Source organism: Ostrinia nubilalis, chromosome 1 (genome assembly GCF_963855985.1).
Source record: "Ostrinia nubilalis chromosome 1, ilOstNubi1.1, whole genome shotgun sequence".
Taxonomy (NCBI): domain Eukaryota; kingdom Metazoa; phylum Arthropoda; class Insecta; order Lepidoptera; family Crambidae; genus Ostrinia; species Ostrinia nubilalis.
This window is the reverse complement of record NC_087088.1, coordinates 2,142,723-2,161,225: the sequence shown is the minus strand read 5'-3', so window position 1 is coordinate 2,161,225 and position 18,503 is coordinate 2,142,723. Positions and strand designations below refer to the sequence as shown.

At 39.8% G+C, this 18,503-nt stretch overlaps 5 protein-coding genes across 6 annotated transcripts in view; 2 read left to right on the top strand and 3 right to left on the bottom strand.

The window, feature by feature from the left end:
• Positions 1–18,503, bottom strand: part of LOC135078003 (14 kDa phosphohistidine phosphatase-like) — a 516,815-nt gene that overhangs the window by 5,825 nt on the left and 492,487 nt on the right. The gene's annotated exons all lie outside the window — the stretch shown is intronic.
• Positions 1–18,503, bottom strand: part of LOC135077259 (unconventional prefoldin RPB5 interactor-like protein) — a 250,827-nt gene that overhangs the window by 64,677 nt on the left and 167,647 nt on the right. The gene's annotated exons all lie outside the window — the stretch shown is intronic.
• LOC135076768 (putative uncharacterized protein DDB_G0291608) lies at positions 2,182–5,404 on the top strand. Its single transcript, XM_063971233.1, has 2 exons — positions 2,182–2,242; positions 2,344–5,404. Exons 1-2 carry the CDS (start codon positions 2,231–2,233, stop codon positions 5,317–5,319), a joined length of 2,988 nt encoding a protein of 995 aa, XP_063827303.1. The 5' UTR covers positions 2,182–2,230; the 3' UTR covers positions 5,320–5,404.
• On the bottom strand, positions 6,917–12,707 carry LOC135076986 (carboxypeptidase N subunit 2-like). 2 transcript variants are annotated; one of them, XM_063971595.1, is made up of 3 exons: positions 12,604–12,707; positions 10,145–10,577; positions 6,917–9,218 (listed from the first exon to the last, which is right to left on the bottom strand). In XM_063971595.1, exons 2-3 carry the CDS (start codon positions 10,525–10,527, stop codon positions 7,364–7,366), a joined length of 2,238 nt encoding a protein of 745 aa, XP_063827665.1. In that variant the 5' UTR covers positions 10,528–10,577; positions 12,604–12,707; the 3' UTR covers positions 6,917–7,363. The 2 variants fall into 2 exon arrangements, with proteins under 2 accessions (XP_063827665.1, XP_063827734.1); XM_063971664.1 differs by lacking the exon at positions 12,604–12,707 and adding an exon at positions 12,209–12,315.
• On the top strand, positions 14,434–18,263 carry LOC135074823 (immunoglobulin-binding protein 1b). Its single transcript, XM_063969208.1, has 7 exons — positions 14,434–14,643; positions 14,823–15,031; positions 15,152–15,269; positions 15,552–15,777; positions 16,254–16,407; positions 17,197–17,278; positions 18,151–18,263. The coding sequence occupies exons 1-7, from the start codon at positions 14,515–14,517 to the stop codon at positions 18,259–18,261; spliced, it is 1,029 nt and encodes a 342-aa protein (XP_063825278.1). The 5' UTR covers positions 14,434–14,514; the 3' UTR covers positions 18,262–18,263.

Below are 18,503 nucleotides of genomic sequence, written 5' to 3'. Positions count from 1 at the left end.
TTTATTGTACGAAAAAATACGTAAAAATAAATTCCAGCAATTTCACTTTCTCGTCTGTTACTGACTGTATTCAAATAATTTTTCCTTTAATTATACTAATTCACCTACCTACTCGTATCTAGCCAAAAAGTTCGTTTACCAAAGTTAACCATACGCAAGTCTTTAACCCTTTATAAGGCAAAACATAATAAAAAAGAAACTGAAGAAAAGTTTAAGTTATTGTGGCAATATGTCTGCCAGAACCCTGTAAAGGGCTAAAAGTCTAAAAGGCAGCTGTCGTTATAATAAATAAGGTGAGCCTTACCTCCTCTTCGACGCCATAAAACCGACTGTACCGTAGCTGCTTAACACATAGATTTGAGTTCCGATTTAGAAGATTGCGATTAAAGTTATTGGTTGGTACTTGGTTGTCATTACAAATAAATTCCAACTCGTACTCTGCTGGGCGGTGCAGCGGTGTGGCAACACCTGTCGCCCAATACTCTGCAGAAACCGTGGCGATTTCTAGCGATTTTTGGCGTATTTGTACGGATAAATGAATTCGCGTCGGTGTTTATGAAACTGTCAGAATAATTGAAATGGGTACGTATAATCTAGTTAGTTCGTGAATTTGTTGTTTTTTTAACTCGCTAGAGTGCCGAAATTTTAAAAATAGTACCTGTTAAGTTTTTTATACGTCCCGTTAACCCTTTGTAGGCCCGTACTAAGCTAAATACGTGTGTTACGAATGAGTCCACCACAATGGTCAAATGGTGGCGAGGTTCGATCGATCCAGCTTTCTGCGGATCTCAAGTCGACCAGTCAGTTCGGCTATTAAGCAAAGTAAGTGTGATTTAGCAGATTGGATGCATGTCCTAAACGCTTCCGAAAATTCCTAATTTAAATGACAAAGGTGTGCATAGAACTTATCTCTTTAAGTAACTAAATGTTTTCGATTGGCCTTTTCATGTGATGTTTTATACCAAACGCTTTTTGTCTTCTGAAAGCATCCGAAGTACTAATTCTTCCTCCCACTGGATGTTTGTGTTTACGATGATAATGAAGAGCAGAACTTTCGCTGCGGCACTGCGCCTGCGCTCCTGACCATGACCGCAGGAAAGCGGGAGAAAAGTGCGACACCCGATACTACGGATCTATCCGCGATGTATCGGTTTCCTAGGGAAATTCCGCTGTTGTTTTCCTGGTCTCCTGTGAAATGACCTGGAAATATGGAACTGGCTCATTTGGTTCGTTAGATGATGCTAGATCGTTATTGAAAATAATTTGTTATTGTCTATGTCTATGGGATAAGAAAGCATTGGCTTTTCAGCGTTATTCTCGGAGTCGGATTCGGTAGGTAAATGTTTTTTATCGTTTACACAATAATACATTGGTAGTCCTCAAAGAGGTCCCTATTCGGTTTGTCTGCTGCAACCACAAGGCAGAAAGGAATAATTATTTTACTTTAATGCGTAGGAGCGCTTAAGTTTCCTCAGGTAAGTGTGGTAATTTTAAATCCGGTCGTATTCTTATCAGTTCTTTAGGTAGGTAGGTACCTACATAAGTTAACGGGATATCTTACCATTTTTTGTGTAATGTTTATTATGGATGCCTATTTAGTAGATACTTATAGTTGCGTGCTCGAACTCGGTTGCATAACGACATTCAAAGGGTATCTACGCGCGCTTTTGTTCCTGAATCGTAATGAGCATACGTAGGTACTGCAGTAAACCCAATATCCAATTGAATAAGTTAATTGACAGAACTACATATAAATTCAATGTAAACAAATTGATAAACAATGCTCCTTTTCCAATTTATGCTCAAGACCCTGTGTCAGTCTAGTTGGAAATTTAATTTAATTGAATATTATTGTGATTGCAATAATTTTATTTCACTGTGCTGCTTGATTTATTTCCAAACTGACCAAACCCGGCAGACAATCAGTTCGGTATTGTGAAGAGCTATCACCCGAATTGCACAACCCTTTGCTTCCAGCCAATCTATTGTTACACTTTGTTACATTAGCTGAGCATAGGAAGCAATTTATTTACGACAAATTAAATTTAGTGAATGAACAACATAGATCCGTCGTAAAGTGTGTCGGGTGATATAACGAATTAACGAAGTCCAGAGACGGTGCGGTTTGAGAAAAGCGAGCGTTGCGCGCGCGCACCTTCGTTATAAACGCGCGGAGGGCGCCGCGCCGCGCAGTGCCGCTCTCACTGTCTTGGACTCAACGTGGCCCACCATGTGGAGAAAGGTAATTTAATTAATCTAGCAATATAATAATTAATATTTTTATTTGATTTTTTTACAAAAATCATGATCAAAATCTAAAACTTCGATATTTTTTCATTACAGGCATTTCACGCAGCGTTATGCTGCTGGCTGACGTTAAGTGGGATTCACGAAGCAACAGGGAAGACTGTGAACAATTTGGTAGTTAAAGATACAGTTAGTGCAGAAAGTGCGCCGCGACTCTATCGGAACGTTCCCCTCGGAGTGTACGCGAGTGCCGCGCCCTACGCCGCCTACTCTTTCCACCTGCCCGCCTTCATCGCCGCGCCCAAAGCCGCCGCGTCCCGGGTCGTCCCGGTCAAGGAACAGCTGGTACTGCACAATGTGAACGGTTATCTACGGGACTCGTACGGCAACAAGTACGTGGACACGCCCCAAACGGCCGCGTACAAAACTGCTTTCCCGCAGCAGTTCCTCCCGCTTCAAGAGCTGCCCGCACACCTGTCTCAGCCTCTGCTCGCGGCACCGCAAAGTAAGCAGACAGCACCGCATTACTTCGTTGGATCGCCGTATCGCTTCCAAGTGGCAAATAATGCTCCAACGAGCAGTTTTGGAGGCTACTCTCAACCTTTTGCGTTTGCCCAAAACTTTGGAAGCTTAGCTCCGTCGCAAGCTCACACACACGCGCATGCTGCTCCATCGCATACGCAAGCGCTCACAGCCCAGCAGCAACCTAGTAGCAACAGTGCAGTCTATGCTAATTCACAGACAGCTCAACAGCATCAAGTCAATCAATACAAAAATCCCCAGAACGAAGTTAAATTCCAGCGTTTGGAGCATCATCTTGAAGGAAACCACGCTGAAACCGCGCACAGTGCTGAAAATTCTCAAGAAAATAAAGCGCAAATTCAAGCCGCACCAGCCAAGACTTCTGTGACAGCCATAGTAAATGGAAAGAAGACGGTCATTTCTTTGGACACGAAACCTCCAGTGCCTTTGTTGGATCTCAGCCTGCTTGAGCCGTTGACTTTTGCCAACCCCCTGGTTCCACAAGTTCAACATTTTTTACCCAGAATAAATGAAGCCACTTATCATAAGCTTCCGGAATTCAATGTCAATGAAGCAAAACAACACAAGAAGGATATTGTTGTACAAAAGACGAAGTCCTATGATAGTGGCAAAAGCAAACACCGCAATGATGGACCAAAAAAGAAAACAAAGCAGCCCTCGTCGCACAGTGACAACCACCACAAATCGCATCCGGTCAATCCGACCATAACCGTTAAGGGTACACCTAATAAGAGCCCTGAATTTTCTTACGAGATTAAGTCACCTAACTATAAAGAAACTTACAAAGAGGAAAACATCAGCTACAACAAGGCTACTGCATCGGATCCTGTGAACTATAGCTATGATAAGAAAACACAATCTGAACCTATTAGTTATAGTTACCAGAAAACTGAACAGAAAGAACCAGTTCATTATAACTTCGTTCATACATCGAAAGAGCCAGTCCAGATTAAACAAGTAAATTATCAGGTTACTAGTCAAGGGCCTAAACAACTCATATACACATTCAAGCCTGAGGAGCAAAACAGAGAACACAACCATGCTGAGTCTGATGATGGAGGTTCGTCTGAAGATGGGGGCTCGGCGGAGGAATCGGACAATGATGCTCCTCCTCCCTCTAATCCTCAAAATAGCCACAATAATCAACCACATCATTCAGAACCTTCGAAGCCAACACCTTATCCTCAAAATAACTTCAATAATCAACCGCATTACAACGAACCTTCGCGACCGACATATAACTTTGTACCTCTTGGTCCAGAAAGTCAATTCCGACCTCAAGGGCATGTAGTATACTATAGCCCGAATCAAGCCGTACGACAGCATAAGTCAAACGATATAATTACTCACAGGTCAAATGGTAATATCCAACTGGTTCCAAATGAAGAAGTCCGTTACGAAGAGCATCAAGAGGCCCCTCAACGTAACTCGCAACACGCGGAGGGTCCTGCTCAGCACACAGAGGCAGAGTATCATCCTACGCCAGAATACGAGGAAGATATAAAGATTGTGCCTTCTGAAGCGCCCAGTGATGAATTTTTAAAACAGATAGAGTCTTACAATAAGCCTCCGCCTCCGTTAACATCGCTGGAACAATATCAAAAGTTTGTGGAACAACAAACTCGGGCACAGCCCACACAGCCTCCGCAACAGTACAGCTCTGCCGCGCCCGTCGTGCTCGAAAAGGCCAAACGAATCATTATTCAGGAGGAAAGCCCTGAGGAAATGCATTCACACCACGAACAAATTAAGGCTGAAATGGTCGACCATGAAGATAACAACGAAGAAGATTTTGAAAAAGCTTACAAAAATGCCGCATTCGGTTTCGATGCATTTGAGAAGAAAGCCGCAGATATCGAGAAGGATATTTACAGTCCGAGTAGTTACGGCTTTTCCCCGTCCTCCGATCACGGTGATTTTGAGGTGGAAAAAACCCCTTTTCAAGAATATCAAGCGGAGGGCGACAGCTTCCCGAAGAGCTCGCGCGCGAACTACAAAGACGCCCGAGACAGTACTAAGGAAGATTACTACTTAGATTATTCGGTTAACAGACCGGAGAGTCTGGCCGATCGCTATCAAAACAAGGCCAACTACTACAAGTTGTACCAAAGCCAGAAGCCTGAAAAGTATTTCGCCGGCGACCAAGATAAGAAGAAGAAGAAAAAATCTGAGAAGTATACAGTGGCTCCGTCATTTGATTTCGCCCCAGAGAAAAAGCAGAATTATTTCGCGCAGTACAAAGCGGAGCCGATCAAATATGAGTACAATTTCGGGAAAGAAGCCCCGCGCGATAGTTCCGCGCACGCCTCTCGTCCTTACCAAAGATTAAAGAGTAAAACCCATTTCGTGGAGCCACAGTTCCAATACGGGTTCGAGCCGATAGGGCTGCCGCGCCTGCTCGACAGCGAGCTAGCGGCCATGGCGAGCAACGACAGTCCCGAGAGTGAAAAGCCGGGAATGAGGAAAAAAATCTACAAAGAGAACTGGTACATCAAGAAAACGAGCACATCGGGCGGCAAACCAAGCTGATAGATAAATTATGAGAGTACATATTTATTGTAATTATTTTAGTAATAAGTTTTTACAATTTTGAAAAAATAAAAATGTTATAAAACGTATAGTTTTTATTGATCTAACGATTCCTAAGTCAGCTTAATAGAAGCAAAAACTTCAGTGTTGCTTCAGCGATTATCTTGCGCAATAAGACTTTCCCTATCTGCCAATACGTTACGTGACACCAATATCAGTTGAGTCCCGTTTTCGCAAATAAAAAACTCCATCTTTGGTTATCAACAAAGCCAGTCACCGTAGAGACGCAAAAAGTAGAGGGCGATTCGTCACGAGTGGCGCAAGCGGATGCATAAAGAGCAGGTGCTCAAGACCTAGAGCTTTCTATTGAAATTATTTGTTTTCAGTAACAAAAACTTAGCTTCATAGAGTATTATAAAAAAACAACAACTTGCTTAATCAAATGTTTGGAAGTTTTTGTTCAGGTTTAAAACTATTTTGCAAGATTTTTTACGTCGATAATTACAATATTAGAATTGTAGATAGTGAGTATCGTAGCGTGCATGCTACTTCATGCAAATTTAATTGATGCATGCAAGATTATATGTTTGCAATTTAACGGAAGTTTCCGGTATCCGGTTTTTTTAAACAATCGGAGCATTACGTTAAAATTGTAATATACTTTCGGAGTTCGAAGCTTTAAATTATACTTAATTTATACTTTTTTTTGTTCCTATTCAATCTAATACCTACTTAATTATGTTGTTAGAAGCTGAAAGCCGTGTAATTAATGCATTTATTTATACTCTGTTTAAATTACTTATTACTTTACTTAATTAGTTTTCTGAACTATCGCGGCCTATCGATTTTTCATAGTGTTTGAAACTTGGTGTCTGTGTTGTATCTAGCACATACTTCTAACCTAACGATACTTCCACTTGAAACAACGAGGCACGCTGTAGCCCGCGAAATGCCAAACCAATTTTGATAAGTTGGTATCGAGATAGATGGAACTCAAAAGATTATCAGTATAATATCTTTTGCCACAAAAGAGGAGATAAAGTTTGTGTAGGGAACCCATCACTTCCCTTATGAGAGGAAAAATATTAGAATACGATATAAGTTAATAATGATAAAAATCAGGAGTAAATAATGATGTAAAAAATACGTAGCAAAAAAATCGGTTATTTTCTTATAATTCTACAAATTCTTTGTAGAATTTCTGTTTCACGTTGAAAATTGGATAATTTAATTTAGGTAACCAAAAATATAAAAAGGTGTAAATTAAGATATTTTAGTCTGGGGATTATTATGGATGGTGATGCAAACCGCAAGCGCAGGCGCAGCGCGCAGTCGTGAAGAAACAAACAATCGTCAGCTTCTGCGGTCAGCTGCACTTTGCCTAATTTAATATTGCACTTTTAACTAGATATAATTAAATTACATAAAATCGGTTTCGTCTGAGTTTATTGGGCTAGTTCACAATAATTAGGTTTCTTTATTTTCTTATTGTAAAAGTAGCGCAATATTTCACATTTATTTTTTCACGTCTATTATTTAAATTGGAAAATGTTCACCTGATTGTTTATCGTTGATGATGAATTAAATAAGGACAAGCTTTTATTTTTACAAAAGTTTATTCACTGATGGTATTAGCAAATTACAAGGGTTATAAATTCATAAATCATTTTGAAGATGAATATTTTTTATTAGTTCAGTGTGAACATGACTAGTCCATAATCCGCATCGTATACCTTTAAATAAATAAAGTCATCGGTATAGATACTTACATGTTTCTAAATCTAAAGGCTCACTCAAGACGAGGATCAAACTTATTTGTATACCTATCTACTGCAATTACTGAACTAGAGCGAAGTAAACAATAATGCTCTTATGAATATTTGCCCTGTTAAATATCTGTCCAACTTTCTACCAAATATTTCACGTACCTATGCATTATAACAGTAAAAAAATAAAGAACTTTACTTATAAAACATACGTGGCTGGCAAGCCGACTGGCTTTTGATGTAAACTTCAAATAGGAAACGATTCATCAATTTGACTGCTATCTTTGCTTTCGAGTTCGCTCTGTATCGACTTCTGTAAAGTTATTTTTGCGAAATAGTCTGTAAGTCATCAACGCGGTCGCCACGCCCATGGCTACCGCAAGGGCTGCCATAACTAAGAAACCAGTTGACAACTTTCCATCATTGATGTGAAGGATACCAGCCATCAACGCAACAGGTCGCAGGATCTTGACAACCGGCTCACATCCAGACTCCCTCACGTACTTGGCCCACGTGCGGTTGGCGAACGTCAATTCTCTGGGCTTCATGAAAGGCCTCCTTCCAGGAACTGTCTTATTGACTGCAATAGTCATGTTGCGCAGCTGAGTCTCGTTGTAATGACAGTACAAGTGCTTCTTCTTCTTGTTACCTTTTACCACGATGTCTCTCTCTGCGCTTTTGGCTCCAATGAGGACGTCCAGATTGCCCTTTATCATATTCGCCCAGTCCCACATTTCGGCGATCTTACAATCGCAACGGAACGGATTGCCAATCAAATTCAATGAATGAAGTTTAGGATTGTGTATGAATACTTCCGGATCTATTGTTGTGAGATTGTTGTTGCTGAGGTTGATCTTTTCGAGATGTTCTAGTCTCTCTAAAAACAATAAGCTTTTATCGCCCGACTTGATCTTATTGCCTGAAAGGTTTAAGTCAGTAATATTCTCAGTATTCATAAAAGCATCTGCATGTAACGAAGTTATATTACAGTCGCTCATATCGAGGATTGAAACCTGTGAAAGTTGTTTAGGGAACACCGGTCCATTTTCAGGAATCACAAGTGGGTTACCACCAAGTCTGATTTCTCGAAGGTCCATATACGTTAGGTTTTTGAAGAACGCGTTTGCGTTTAAAGGCCTTTTCAGTCCGCAAAATTCTAACTCCAAAGTAGTTAACTGTGTCAAATTGCCGAACAGACCGGCTTCTAATGACAAGAGATCGTTACCAGATAAAACAAGCCTCTTCATTGATGTCATTTTGGAAAACGTATCGGGTCCTATGTAAGACAGATTACTGTAACCCATGTTGAGGTATTCCAACTTTTCAAGAGGAGCCAAGAGTTTCGTAAATACATTTACAAGAGGGTTATGTGATATATCCAGCTCTTGGAGATTGTCGAAAACGTTGAAATTGTCGGGTAGATTTCTCAAACCACAATTGCTCATAAACAGTTTTTCAAGTTTTGGCAACGGCTCGAGTGCTTCTTGTAAATCTGGAGCAAATAGGGGATTGCCTGAAAGATAAAGTGATTTCAGTCGCGTGGCATTTGCAAATGCTTCCCCTGAAATGGGTCCTTTAATTTTGCAATTGGAAAGATCCAGAAATTCTAGATGATCGACGCTGCTTCCCAATGTAGCGGCAACGTCCAAATCACGTAATTCGTTATCAGCCAATATTAGCGAGACCAAATTAGTGCAATTTGAGAATGCGTCTTCCGACAGCGATGTTATTCCTGTTTTCCTTAAGTTTAGATATTCGAGTCTGGCCAGCTTCCCTAATACTTCTGGCCAGTCAGTGTTCGCTAATTGGTTGCCTGCGAGTTCCAAAAACTTCAAATTAATTAATGATGAAAATACGTTTTCAGCGACACTGGTGAGTTTGCAATCGTTCAGTTTGAGAGTTTCCAAACTAGTCAGAGCGTCGAAAACGCTTCCCTCTAGAGTTTGGAGAGGGTTGTTTGAAAGGTCCACTGTCGATAAAGAGGTGATGTTGTCAAAGAACTGCGGGTTTATAGTGGACAGGTTGCAGGAGCTGATGTCCAGGAACTGCAGAGTGCTGGAGATGAGGAACGGCCCCTCCACGACGGTTATCGGGTTGTCTTGCAGCTCGACGTTGAGAAGGCCTCGGGAGTCTCTGAAAAGAAAACGTTTATCATATCAACTCAGCTCACTATGTTCAATTAAGGTATTTTTCTTTGTGTCTTTTGTCACGATACACGAGTTGTAAACTCGTAAATGGGTTTCTAGCAGCGATTTCAATTTGCATTCGTTGTGTGACCATTATCTAATATTGGCATAACGACTTAACGTCAATTGTCGGTTCTGGTCGACACGGCATCAAGTTCAATTGGAACAATTTTGTCATCAGCATTGTGCTTCGGGGATGAATGTCAGGCTGCGGCAGACAATGGTCGTTCGTGAGAATAGAAGTACTAGGTACGTGGAGTAAACAATGTGTCACGCATTGTTACCGATCTGCGCTTTGAGTAGGGGTAATGATCATACGAGTGGCATATATTCAGACTATCAAATGCTTTGGAGGTGTCAAGGTTAGTACAGTTGCCAAATTGAATTCACAAAAAATAATATTGATTGGCATTGTAGGCAATCTAGAAAAAAAAAAGCTATGCTATCAGCTATCTTTTTACATGATTATTTTTATGTCCAATCAATCCAATGAAAATATTTAGCAGACAGTCTGTAACTATTTATTTCAGCGATTGATGTCATTAACCGTTAAAAAAACGGGCTTCCCGCGGCCTTGTCGCGAATGTTGCGGCTGCGCAGCTTGCGCTGCAAGTGTCGGCTGCGCCCGATTTGACAATTCGCTTTACAATACGAAGCGCCGCTTGCCACAATCGTAACAAGCTTGTAATTTAATTATTAACTTCAATGACATCGCGGTTTCACGTCTTTTTAGGGGTGACACCACAATACCTGCCCATGAGCGTTTTAACTCTATGATGTATTATAATTCTTTTGTACGTGAATATTTTTTCAAAATGGGGTGGTAAATAGAGAAGACTATTGGTAATATAATTTAACATAGGTAATACTTACAGAAAAGCCTCTGGATCGACATAGCTGATGTTGTTTCCGGACAAGTCAACGTCGATGAGATACTCCAAACCCTTGAAGGCGTCCTTGTCGACCCTGGCGAGCCTGTTGTTGGCTATCTGCAGCCTCCGCATCTTGATGTCTGCAGGGAATGTCTTTAGCGTAGTGATGTTGTTTCCGTTGAGATCCAGGATGTACACGCTCATGCTGAGCTCATCATAAGGAACTTCGGTCAGATTGCTTTCAGAGCAGTCCGTCACCCAGTTGATTCTGAAGTAGTGGCAGTCACATTCATCCGGACATTCCAGCTCGAAGCTGTCTCCATTGAATCCGTGCGCCAGACCAAACGCCAGCAGGTATAGAGCGAGTACCGTGAACATAGCCATAATTTTATCTTGAAATCAGCAGTTTCAAGCAATAGCAACACCCATGATATCTGTAACAGAAGAAAATAACATGTGAACTTGGTGGATGATTAGCCTCGTTAGATTTATGGCGATAATTGACATGGAAAACGATCGCATCCACATGTGAATGTTTGTAGAGGATTTATCGTCCATAACATGTGTATGACAGTCATCAACTGGAGCTGTTTTTGTAAATGTGGTACGAAAGTAATCTTTGTTTGTTTAGACTAGAGCTGCATGACTTCATCAACATTATTATCATCTACGTAAGCAAAATGACGATTCTTTTTCTACTGATATAACAAGTCACATTGGTGAATAAGATATAAGAATCTACTCTATGAGGTAAACTCTTTGGCGCTAACGAGACCAGCGACCAGGAAAATCATATGACTAATCCTTCAATCCTAACAACTTCTGCTTATCAATGAACACTTTGTCATGGTCAATTAGCCCCCTTCAAGTGCATGATGCATTCCCGTCTGGATGATACCCGCGTGTTCTAGCAAGTTCTTAGGCGAGTAAGTGGGGCGCCGCAGACAGGAGCATTAATGGGCATTTCCGGGCCGACGCAGCTCGTCTCTCGCTGGAATTTTCCAGAAATCTCCGCTTATGCTATGTTTAAAAAGGTGAATTGTAATGGATCGAAACAATAGTATATGGAGGAAGCAGTTGAGAACCAAACTTAGCTTATATTCGGTAGCTCTACATTGCGTAGTCGTATTATTATTTGTCAAAGAATTTAATTGTTGAGTTCATTTTATTAAAGCTACTTTTATGGTTCATTGACAATGAGGAAGAGTGAAATTGATGTTCAGTTGTTATTATGCATTGAATTTATTGCTCAATGTAATCCCATAATGCCATAAAAAGATAGTCTGCTGAGCGAATATGCCCATTCACACGGATATTATGCCGCCTATCAGATTTCATCGATATCCAGTGAAATAACACGAAATGTTTTCGTTTTGATCGACGTCATTGAGTAAGTTCTCGAAGCAACAATTTGTGATACCCATTGTGTTCAATTAATATTAGTGACACCTAGGTCACTTATCGATCAAGCTACCAAAATAAAAGCGACGAATCAATAACAAAGTTATCTTATTTTGACTGCGTGCCCCCAGATACTTGTTAATAATTGAAAACTCAGCACGCAGTGACGACGTAAAATCAGTTGAGTCATACGACCTAGGTCTACGTCTCTGCTCGGCTGTCGTCATGAATTTCTTCCGTTTATTACGACTACATTAGCATTTTCTTGAAGGTAATTGTGTTACTTATGAGTGACATTTAGCTTTATTGCGAAAAATATACACTTATATGAAAATGATAAAGGACGTGTTTTTCAAAATATAATGCCTACTTTAGAAGTAGGAGTTATTTTCTCAACGTGTTTATGAAAACATAAACAGAAGATAACTCAACCCTTTTAAGAACACTTCAAAATGAATAAAAAACAGGATCAATTAGTAGCACTTCGCTAAATTTCAGCAATTAATTAAATGGTTGAGTGGAGTTAGTGAATTTAAACGATTGTTGTGACTCAAGAATTTGAAAACGCAGAGAACTATTCGCATCAGCCGCTAAGTTATAAGTTCTTGCCTGATGCATGCAATGCTCGTGAAAGATTAAAGTCAATGTTACTATAAATACGTACACTAATAGTCACATAACTGTTTACACAGCATTGAACTAGTTAGGCGGGTTTTCAAAGGCTATTACGAAATTGGCTAGTTCGGACAGGACGCTATATCCCTTCTAGACTGAGTTCTAGAAGCACCCGTATCGTTAAATAAATGCACTGTTATTATTTCATGTTATGCACAGACGTCACATCAACTTTTCATGTTACCAAACAATCGAAAACTGCTGAGTTTTCATAACAATGAGACGTGCAAAGGGCTGTTACTTCATGGCGGGTTGCGAAACGCGATTCCGTGTTAAAATGGAATGAAAACACAAGATTCACGTCCTCGGCAGGGCTATTGTGATGGCCGGGCGAGGTCAGCCGATCCTGTTGGTTCCGGCCGGCGAGCGACCCGCGTGACTTACATGTGACAGCTGGCGTGCGCGCCTCTCGACCACCGAGTGCTCACTGGACGAAGCTGCCTCGGTGGCACTCGCGGTGATGCGCAGTCTACATTAGTGTGACCATTTAAATCGATGGCCCTTATTGCGTTGCACTGAGCCATTAATATACTCTGCACGACAGCGATGACTGTTCTGGAGGAAAATCGTAATAGTCTTGTGATATTGCCTTCAGTAATGTTGCAGGGGGAGACCATATGCGAATACAAGTATGTTGGGTGGGTAAATAATGTAGAAAACCCTGTGTCTTATACTAAATAAGCTTGAAATTATAGTAAAATTTACATTTTAGGCAATGCTTAGCATTATTCCAATTAATCATTATTGGAATAGGGACACTTAAAATAAACAAGCAAAGCATGTTCACTTAGTTGATTGATTTGATAGTCATGCAGGATGCATACGTTTTGGAATATAGCCTGGTGAGCCTGACCACGAATGCATACGCCTTGCCATAGAAGGCTTATGCATTCGTGGCCATAATAGCCATTGACGATTTTTCGCCAAATATGCACAGAAAGGGAACATTGCTGCCATAAACGTATAAGGCGCTTAACCACCTTTAGAAATATATTTTAGTTTGGCATTATCTGTGCTACACAGTGGCTACAACAGCGAATTTTGGATAAATTGAGAACTATAGGTAGATAAATGGGAACATCTTAATCAATACAATTTAAAAATGATTTCATGATAAATTGTCCTCGTCTTAAAATACGTTGGCCCAAAGTGCATTATCAGCTCTAAAAACTATCAAACTGTCAATGTCACTGTCAACAGTGTCAGTTGCCAATCGCAGGGTAAGGAAACTTCCATACAACGGTCATCGAAGTGAAACTTGCTTCCAAACAGCGACATCGGTGAATAAATTCAAATACTTTTTAACTACCCTAAAACGCTCTAGATGTCGCTGCTCCTGTTTCCTTCATATTTTCATTTTTTTCTTAATTAAAATATATTTGAGAATATTGTTAATTACAATGTGAAAACTTTTTTTAAATGAAATTAATTTGTTTTAATTTAAAACTGAACATTGACATTTTTGTTATAATTTACATAATAGAGTAGTAGAAATTACTATTTAACATATGGCAACTTTGTTTTTCCTCCAAAATGGCCGGTGTTGTTTTTGTTATGTTAAATGCATTCTTGTTTTCTTAGCCATCATTTAAGTGTTCTGTGGCCCTATTAAAGTATTGAAGAGTCGTCGAGTCAAATTCAAGTTCATTCCTTCGTACCTGCTGCTGTTCTGGTTCATCGGAGTTTTGTTCGTTCCTTCGTGAATCGCGAAGAAACTTTCTGTTATGTTCACAAGTGATCTGAGTTTTCTCAATGTGCAAATGCTTTTTTAGTGTTGTTGAAAACTTTGCGAAAAGACGCTTTTGGTGTATAATATTATGTGTGTTCATAAATAAAGTAAAATTATTAAATTCAAAAGTTTTTGTTTACTTATTTGCATTTCCATGTGCAATGTAGAATTTTTCCAAATCCATTGTTTTGAAAATAATACAATACGTACACCATAAAGATAAATATTTTCAAAATAATGGATTTGAAAAAATTCTACATTGTACATCATAAAAACAATAATTCTTTGAAGGTTATGAGGGCCTATGTGTGCGTGAACTGTGTGTATGTGTGCGTGGACTTTATGTATGTATGTGTGCGTGTACTATGTATGTATGTGAGCGTTACGTACGTAGTTTAAGTACAGGGAATTTAACACCAGGCTGTCAATTAGTAGGCTCAAAAATTTGACAGAGAGGGTTCTCTATTTCCTATGTATTACTTTTCTCTATGGCCAATCGTGAATTTTTCTTGTTTTGTGTTTTGCGGTGATATTTCTGGAAAATTTTGAGAATTAAATAGTTCAAGATGTCTCAGCCTACTGATGCTGGGCAATCTACAGAGGAGGAGTCTTTGAAAACCATATACGACCAGGCTATGAAACTGTTTGATTCTATTGAAAGCGGTAGTGAAGCTACCAACAGTGATGCAGTTCAGGTGATTTTACTTCTTTTTTTAATGTATTTCCCAATAAATTATGGGTTATTTCTATTAAAGTAAAACTGTAGAAGTTATGTGTGCTATACATTAACCAATTTGAAGTAAATTCGAAGCAGTCAAGACTTATTATTTACCAAAACATTTACATCTATTTTATGCATTTTATTTTTATACAGATGAGTATTAAGTCGGCAATATCAAAGTTTGAGAAGGCGACCAACCTAGTGTCTCTCTCGGGGATGTTCAGCCGTAATGAGAACCTCGAGGAGCTGCCAACGGAGACATTACAGTACTTATTGTTGCCTGCGTTACTCGGGACTCTTACTTTGAAGCGGAGTGGCACGCCCCGAAAAGACTTGATACAAGTAGCAGAAGTATATTTCAAGTAAGTTGTTTTCAAGTTTAGGATTACTAGCTTTTGTCTACTATTTCTATTTATTGATTGTGTGTGTTAATAACTGGGTGCCAACTGTATTAAATTATCCATTTTGTATATATTTTGCAGAGACTTTCTACAGAGATGTAAAGACTATGGAGTGACAGACGTGGAGGTGCCCGCTACAAGTGACAGCCAGGGCACGGTGGCGCGCACTCAGAGTGAACAAGCCAAAATTGCTAGCATGGTATGATATGTTACATTATCTTATTAGACCATTTCCAATGTTAATTTACAATACAAACCTGGTTCCTACACTGTTATAATGACTGTAAGCAATGTTAACAACTATTTAAATGGAATAAAATAATTAATTAGTAAAGATAGATAGGAAAATCTTAGTAAAGGAGAAAACATCTTCCACCTTGCTCAGATAATAAGTCTATTTTTCACATATAGTATAGAGACATATAAAGCAAGTGATATTTAGCACATAATTAAAATTGTGAAAAAAAAAAAAATGTTTCAGGTCATGACAAGGGAAGCCAAAATCAAGAGGTATAAAGAGATGAAAGAACTGAAGGACAAACTTAGCACACTGTCCAAGGCCATGGCCTCACCTTCTGTAGATGATGACACCAAGAGAACCTACTTCGCAACGCTGCTCCAGAACTATGTGAACCAAGCCTTAGATGAACTCAGTAGTATTGAACAGGAAAAACCCATTTTGGAATACATGGAGAAGCATGCTGGAGGTAAGAAATGTGTTTTGTATTTATTCATTAATATTTTGTTTGAGTTATCATTTAGATCTTGATGTGATCTTTTTGAAAGCGGCAGTCTCCTTTTAATTGAATGGATTGAAGTGAGATCTGGTGTTATTGCAGGCATAAACTATTCACTTTAAAATGTTTATTCAAGCCTTATGAAGGAAGTGGCAGACTTTAATTGAGGTTTAGCCTACATGTTGTTAACTTGCTTTATAACTTGCTAACAGGCAGAATAGAGTACAAACGATTAGGGAGAAATATCAACATCAGCCTTTGAAACCTGTCTGGCCAGTGTGAGGACTGTAAGCCAAATTATTTGAAATCATCCCTCTGCTAAATAATTACGAGTTTGTTTTTCTGCAGTGAAAAATACGTAGGGATTCCTCTTATCTTCATTGACTGCCCCATCAGGGGATAAACCGCTGAACTGATGGTGTAACATCGTAAATGGTTGTTCGCAGAGCCCAAGCCGTCCAAGGCGCCGCCGCGGACGCCGCTGAGGCCGGTGATAATCACGCGCGACGCGGTGCAGAAGGCGGTGTTCGGCGCCGGCTACCCCGCCATACCCTCGCTCACTATCGAGGAGTTCTACGACCAGCGCGTGCGGGACGGCATGTCAGTATGATTGATACAACATTCATGGATAAAGCCCGGTCTGTGAGCCCGTAGAATTTTGTCCAATGACCCCAAGCTACGCAGCCTTATCGCTCGTGCGTAATGAGGGCTATCGTTTTTATACTTAACAGTTGGCACCCCTGGCGATTGACAGGACTTACTTACTCTACAGTGGCGCCATCTTGATGAGTGCAAATACGATAGTCCTCCTACCACTTTCGCGCTCACCAGTTGGTGCCACTGTCTTCGCTACTAGCAAGTGTCAGGACCTTACTCTATAGTGGCGCTAACTGGTGAGCGCTAAAACGATAGCCCTCATTATGTTGCTGTCGCGCTCGCACACTCACTGCGGGCGCCCGTTGCACAGTCGCGACAGCAATATGATTACGCGCGAGCGATAAGGATGGGTAGCTTGGGGTCAATGGACAAAATTCTACGTGCTCGCAAACCAGACTATAGACGAAACCATTGTCGCACAATACAACAACAATTTTATAATATTTAATAATATTAGCCTATATTGTCATAGGACTATTGCGATCAGCGATTGCGGTCTAATACCTGCCTTGTCATGCATAAAAAAAACTACTTTGGACATTTGAGGGCCGGTGTTAGATCCCTGCTAACCGGTAGAACACAAGCTTAGCTTACTTGAAGAGAGATATTTTTTTAATACTTGTTATAAAATACAACAAGTAAAACCGTAACTCTAAAATCATCATTTGCTTTAAAAAAAAACAAAAGAAAATCGATAAAGTCAAACTTAACAGTCCATTTATTTCATTGCAGATTCCCAGGCGGCACAAATATCCCGCACCAAACCATACAAAGCACAGAAACAGACGGCGATGAGGAAGAAAGAATTCGCAAGGTTTGTCTACCATGTGAAAATTTTATTAATCTGTAAAGTTGTATGGAAAATGATCACTGTACAGCTAATAAAATCCCTAGAAGTAGTTCTAAAAAATAAAATCGTGAAGTAATGTGTAATGTAATGCTCCTATTCCATAAAAGTGTATACTCTGATGTGCTGTTGTCTGTACAATTACTTTTTAACTGACTTCAAACAGGAGAAAGAAAGAAAAACATTTATTCGGTTCCAACTTAAAAATATAACACACAGATAATAAAAGCAAGTACCAAAATTGACTACCGCTCAGCACGTGTCGTGCTCTGAAGTAGTAAATAAAACCCAGAACATGACGCTGTTATTCTGCGGTGACTTTTTTTTGGAGAGAGCTGGAATACTCGTGAAAAATTATTAACAAACATGAGACAACACACAAAAAAAAATACAAATAAAAGAGAAAAAACAAAATAAAAATACAACATTAAAAAAAGTAATATACAGGGTGTTAGGTAAATGGGTATATGAGCCGACACTAGCCCATGTTAAAATGGTCATATAAATGATATGGTGAAGTCAGAAATTTGATATCATCATTTAATTTTTTTTAATTTTCATACAAAATAAATTTTATAAAATCCGATTTGTATGAAAATTAAAATAATTAAAATGAAAATATCAATTTTCTGACTTCACCATACCATTTATATGACCATGTTAACATGGGCTAGTGTCGGCTCATATACCCATTTACCTAACACCCTGTAGATGATGCCGGACATTAACCGTCTCAGCCATGACACTGACAGGAGGGCGTCACGGAGGAGGAGAGAAAAAGGTGGAGGTTCTCAATTCGGTTAGTATGTTTTTAATAGTCTTCTTCTGTTCTTCTCCAGGAGCGTCTAGTAGAAGAAGACGACCCAGAGGAGTTGGCTCGCCAGCGCGGCATGGACGAGTACAAGGACGACCACCGCCGCGGGTGGGGCAACCGACACAACCGGAGTTAGGAAAACATGGAATAAACTTTATTGTAATTGCATTTGAGTCGAAAATGGCAAGATTTAACAACCGGAGCTAGACAACACTATTACTACACCTGATACTCCTGATTCATGGAATTAACGTCTTTATTGGATTGGCATTTGAGTCGAAAATGACGGCAAAAGTTAACAACAGGGGCTAGGCTACACTACTACACCTGACACTCCTGATTCTTGGAATTAACGACTTTATTGTATTTACATTTGAG

Excerpts from the sequence above, each read along its gene's own strand:
- LOC135076986 (XM_063971595.1), bottom strand. The coding sequence starts at position 10,527 with ATGGCTATGTTCACGGTACTCGCTCTATACCTGCTGGCGTTTGGTCTG. Across the intron at positions 9,219-10,144 it reads GTCGATCCAGAGGCTTTTCT|AGACTCCCGAGGCCTTCTCA; the intron begins GTAAGTATTACC and ends TTTTCTTTTCAG.
- LOC135074823 (XM_063969208.1), top strand. The coding sequence starts at position 14,515 with ATGTCTCAGCCTACTGATGCTGGGCAATCTACAGAGGAGGAGTCTTTG. Across the intron at positions 15,778-16,253 it reads CATGGAGAAGCATGCTGGAG|AGCCCAAGCCGTCCAAGGCG; the intron begins GTAAGAAATGTG and ends GGTTGTTCGCAG. Across the intron at positions 17,279-18,150 it reads AGGAAGAAAGAATTCGCAAG|GAGCGTCTAGTAGAAGAAGA; the intron begins GTTTGTCTACCA and ends GTTCTTCTCCAG.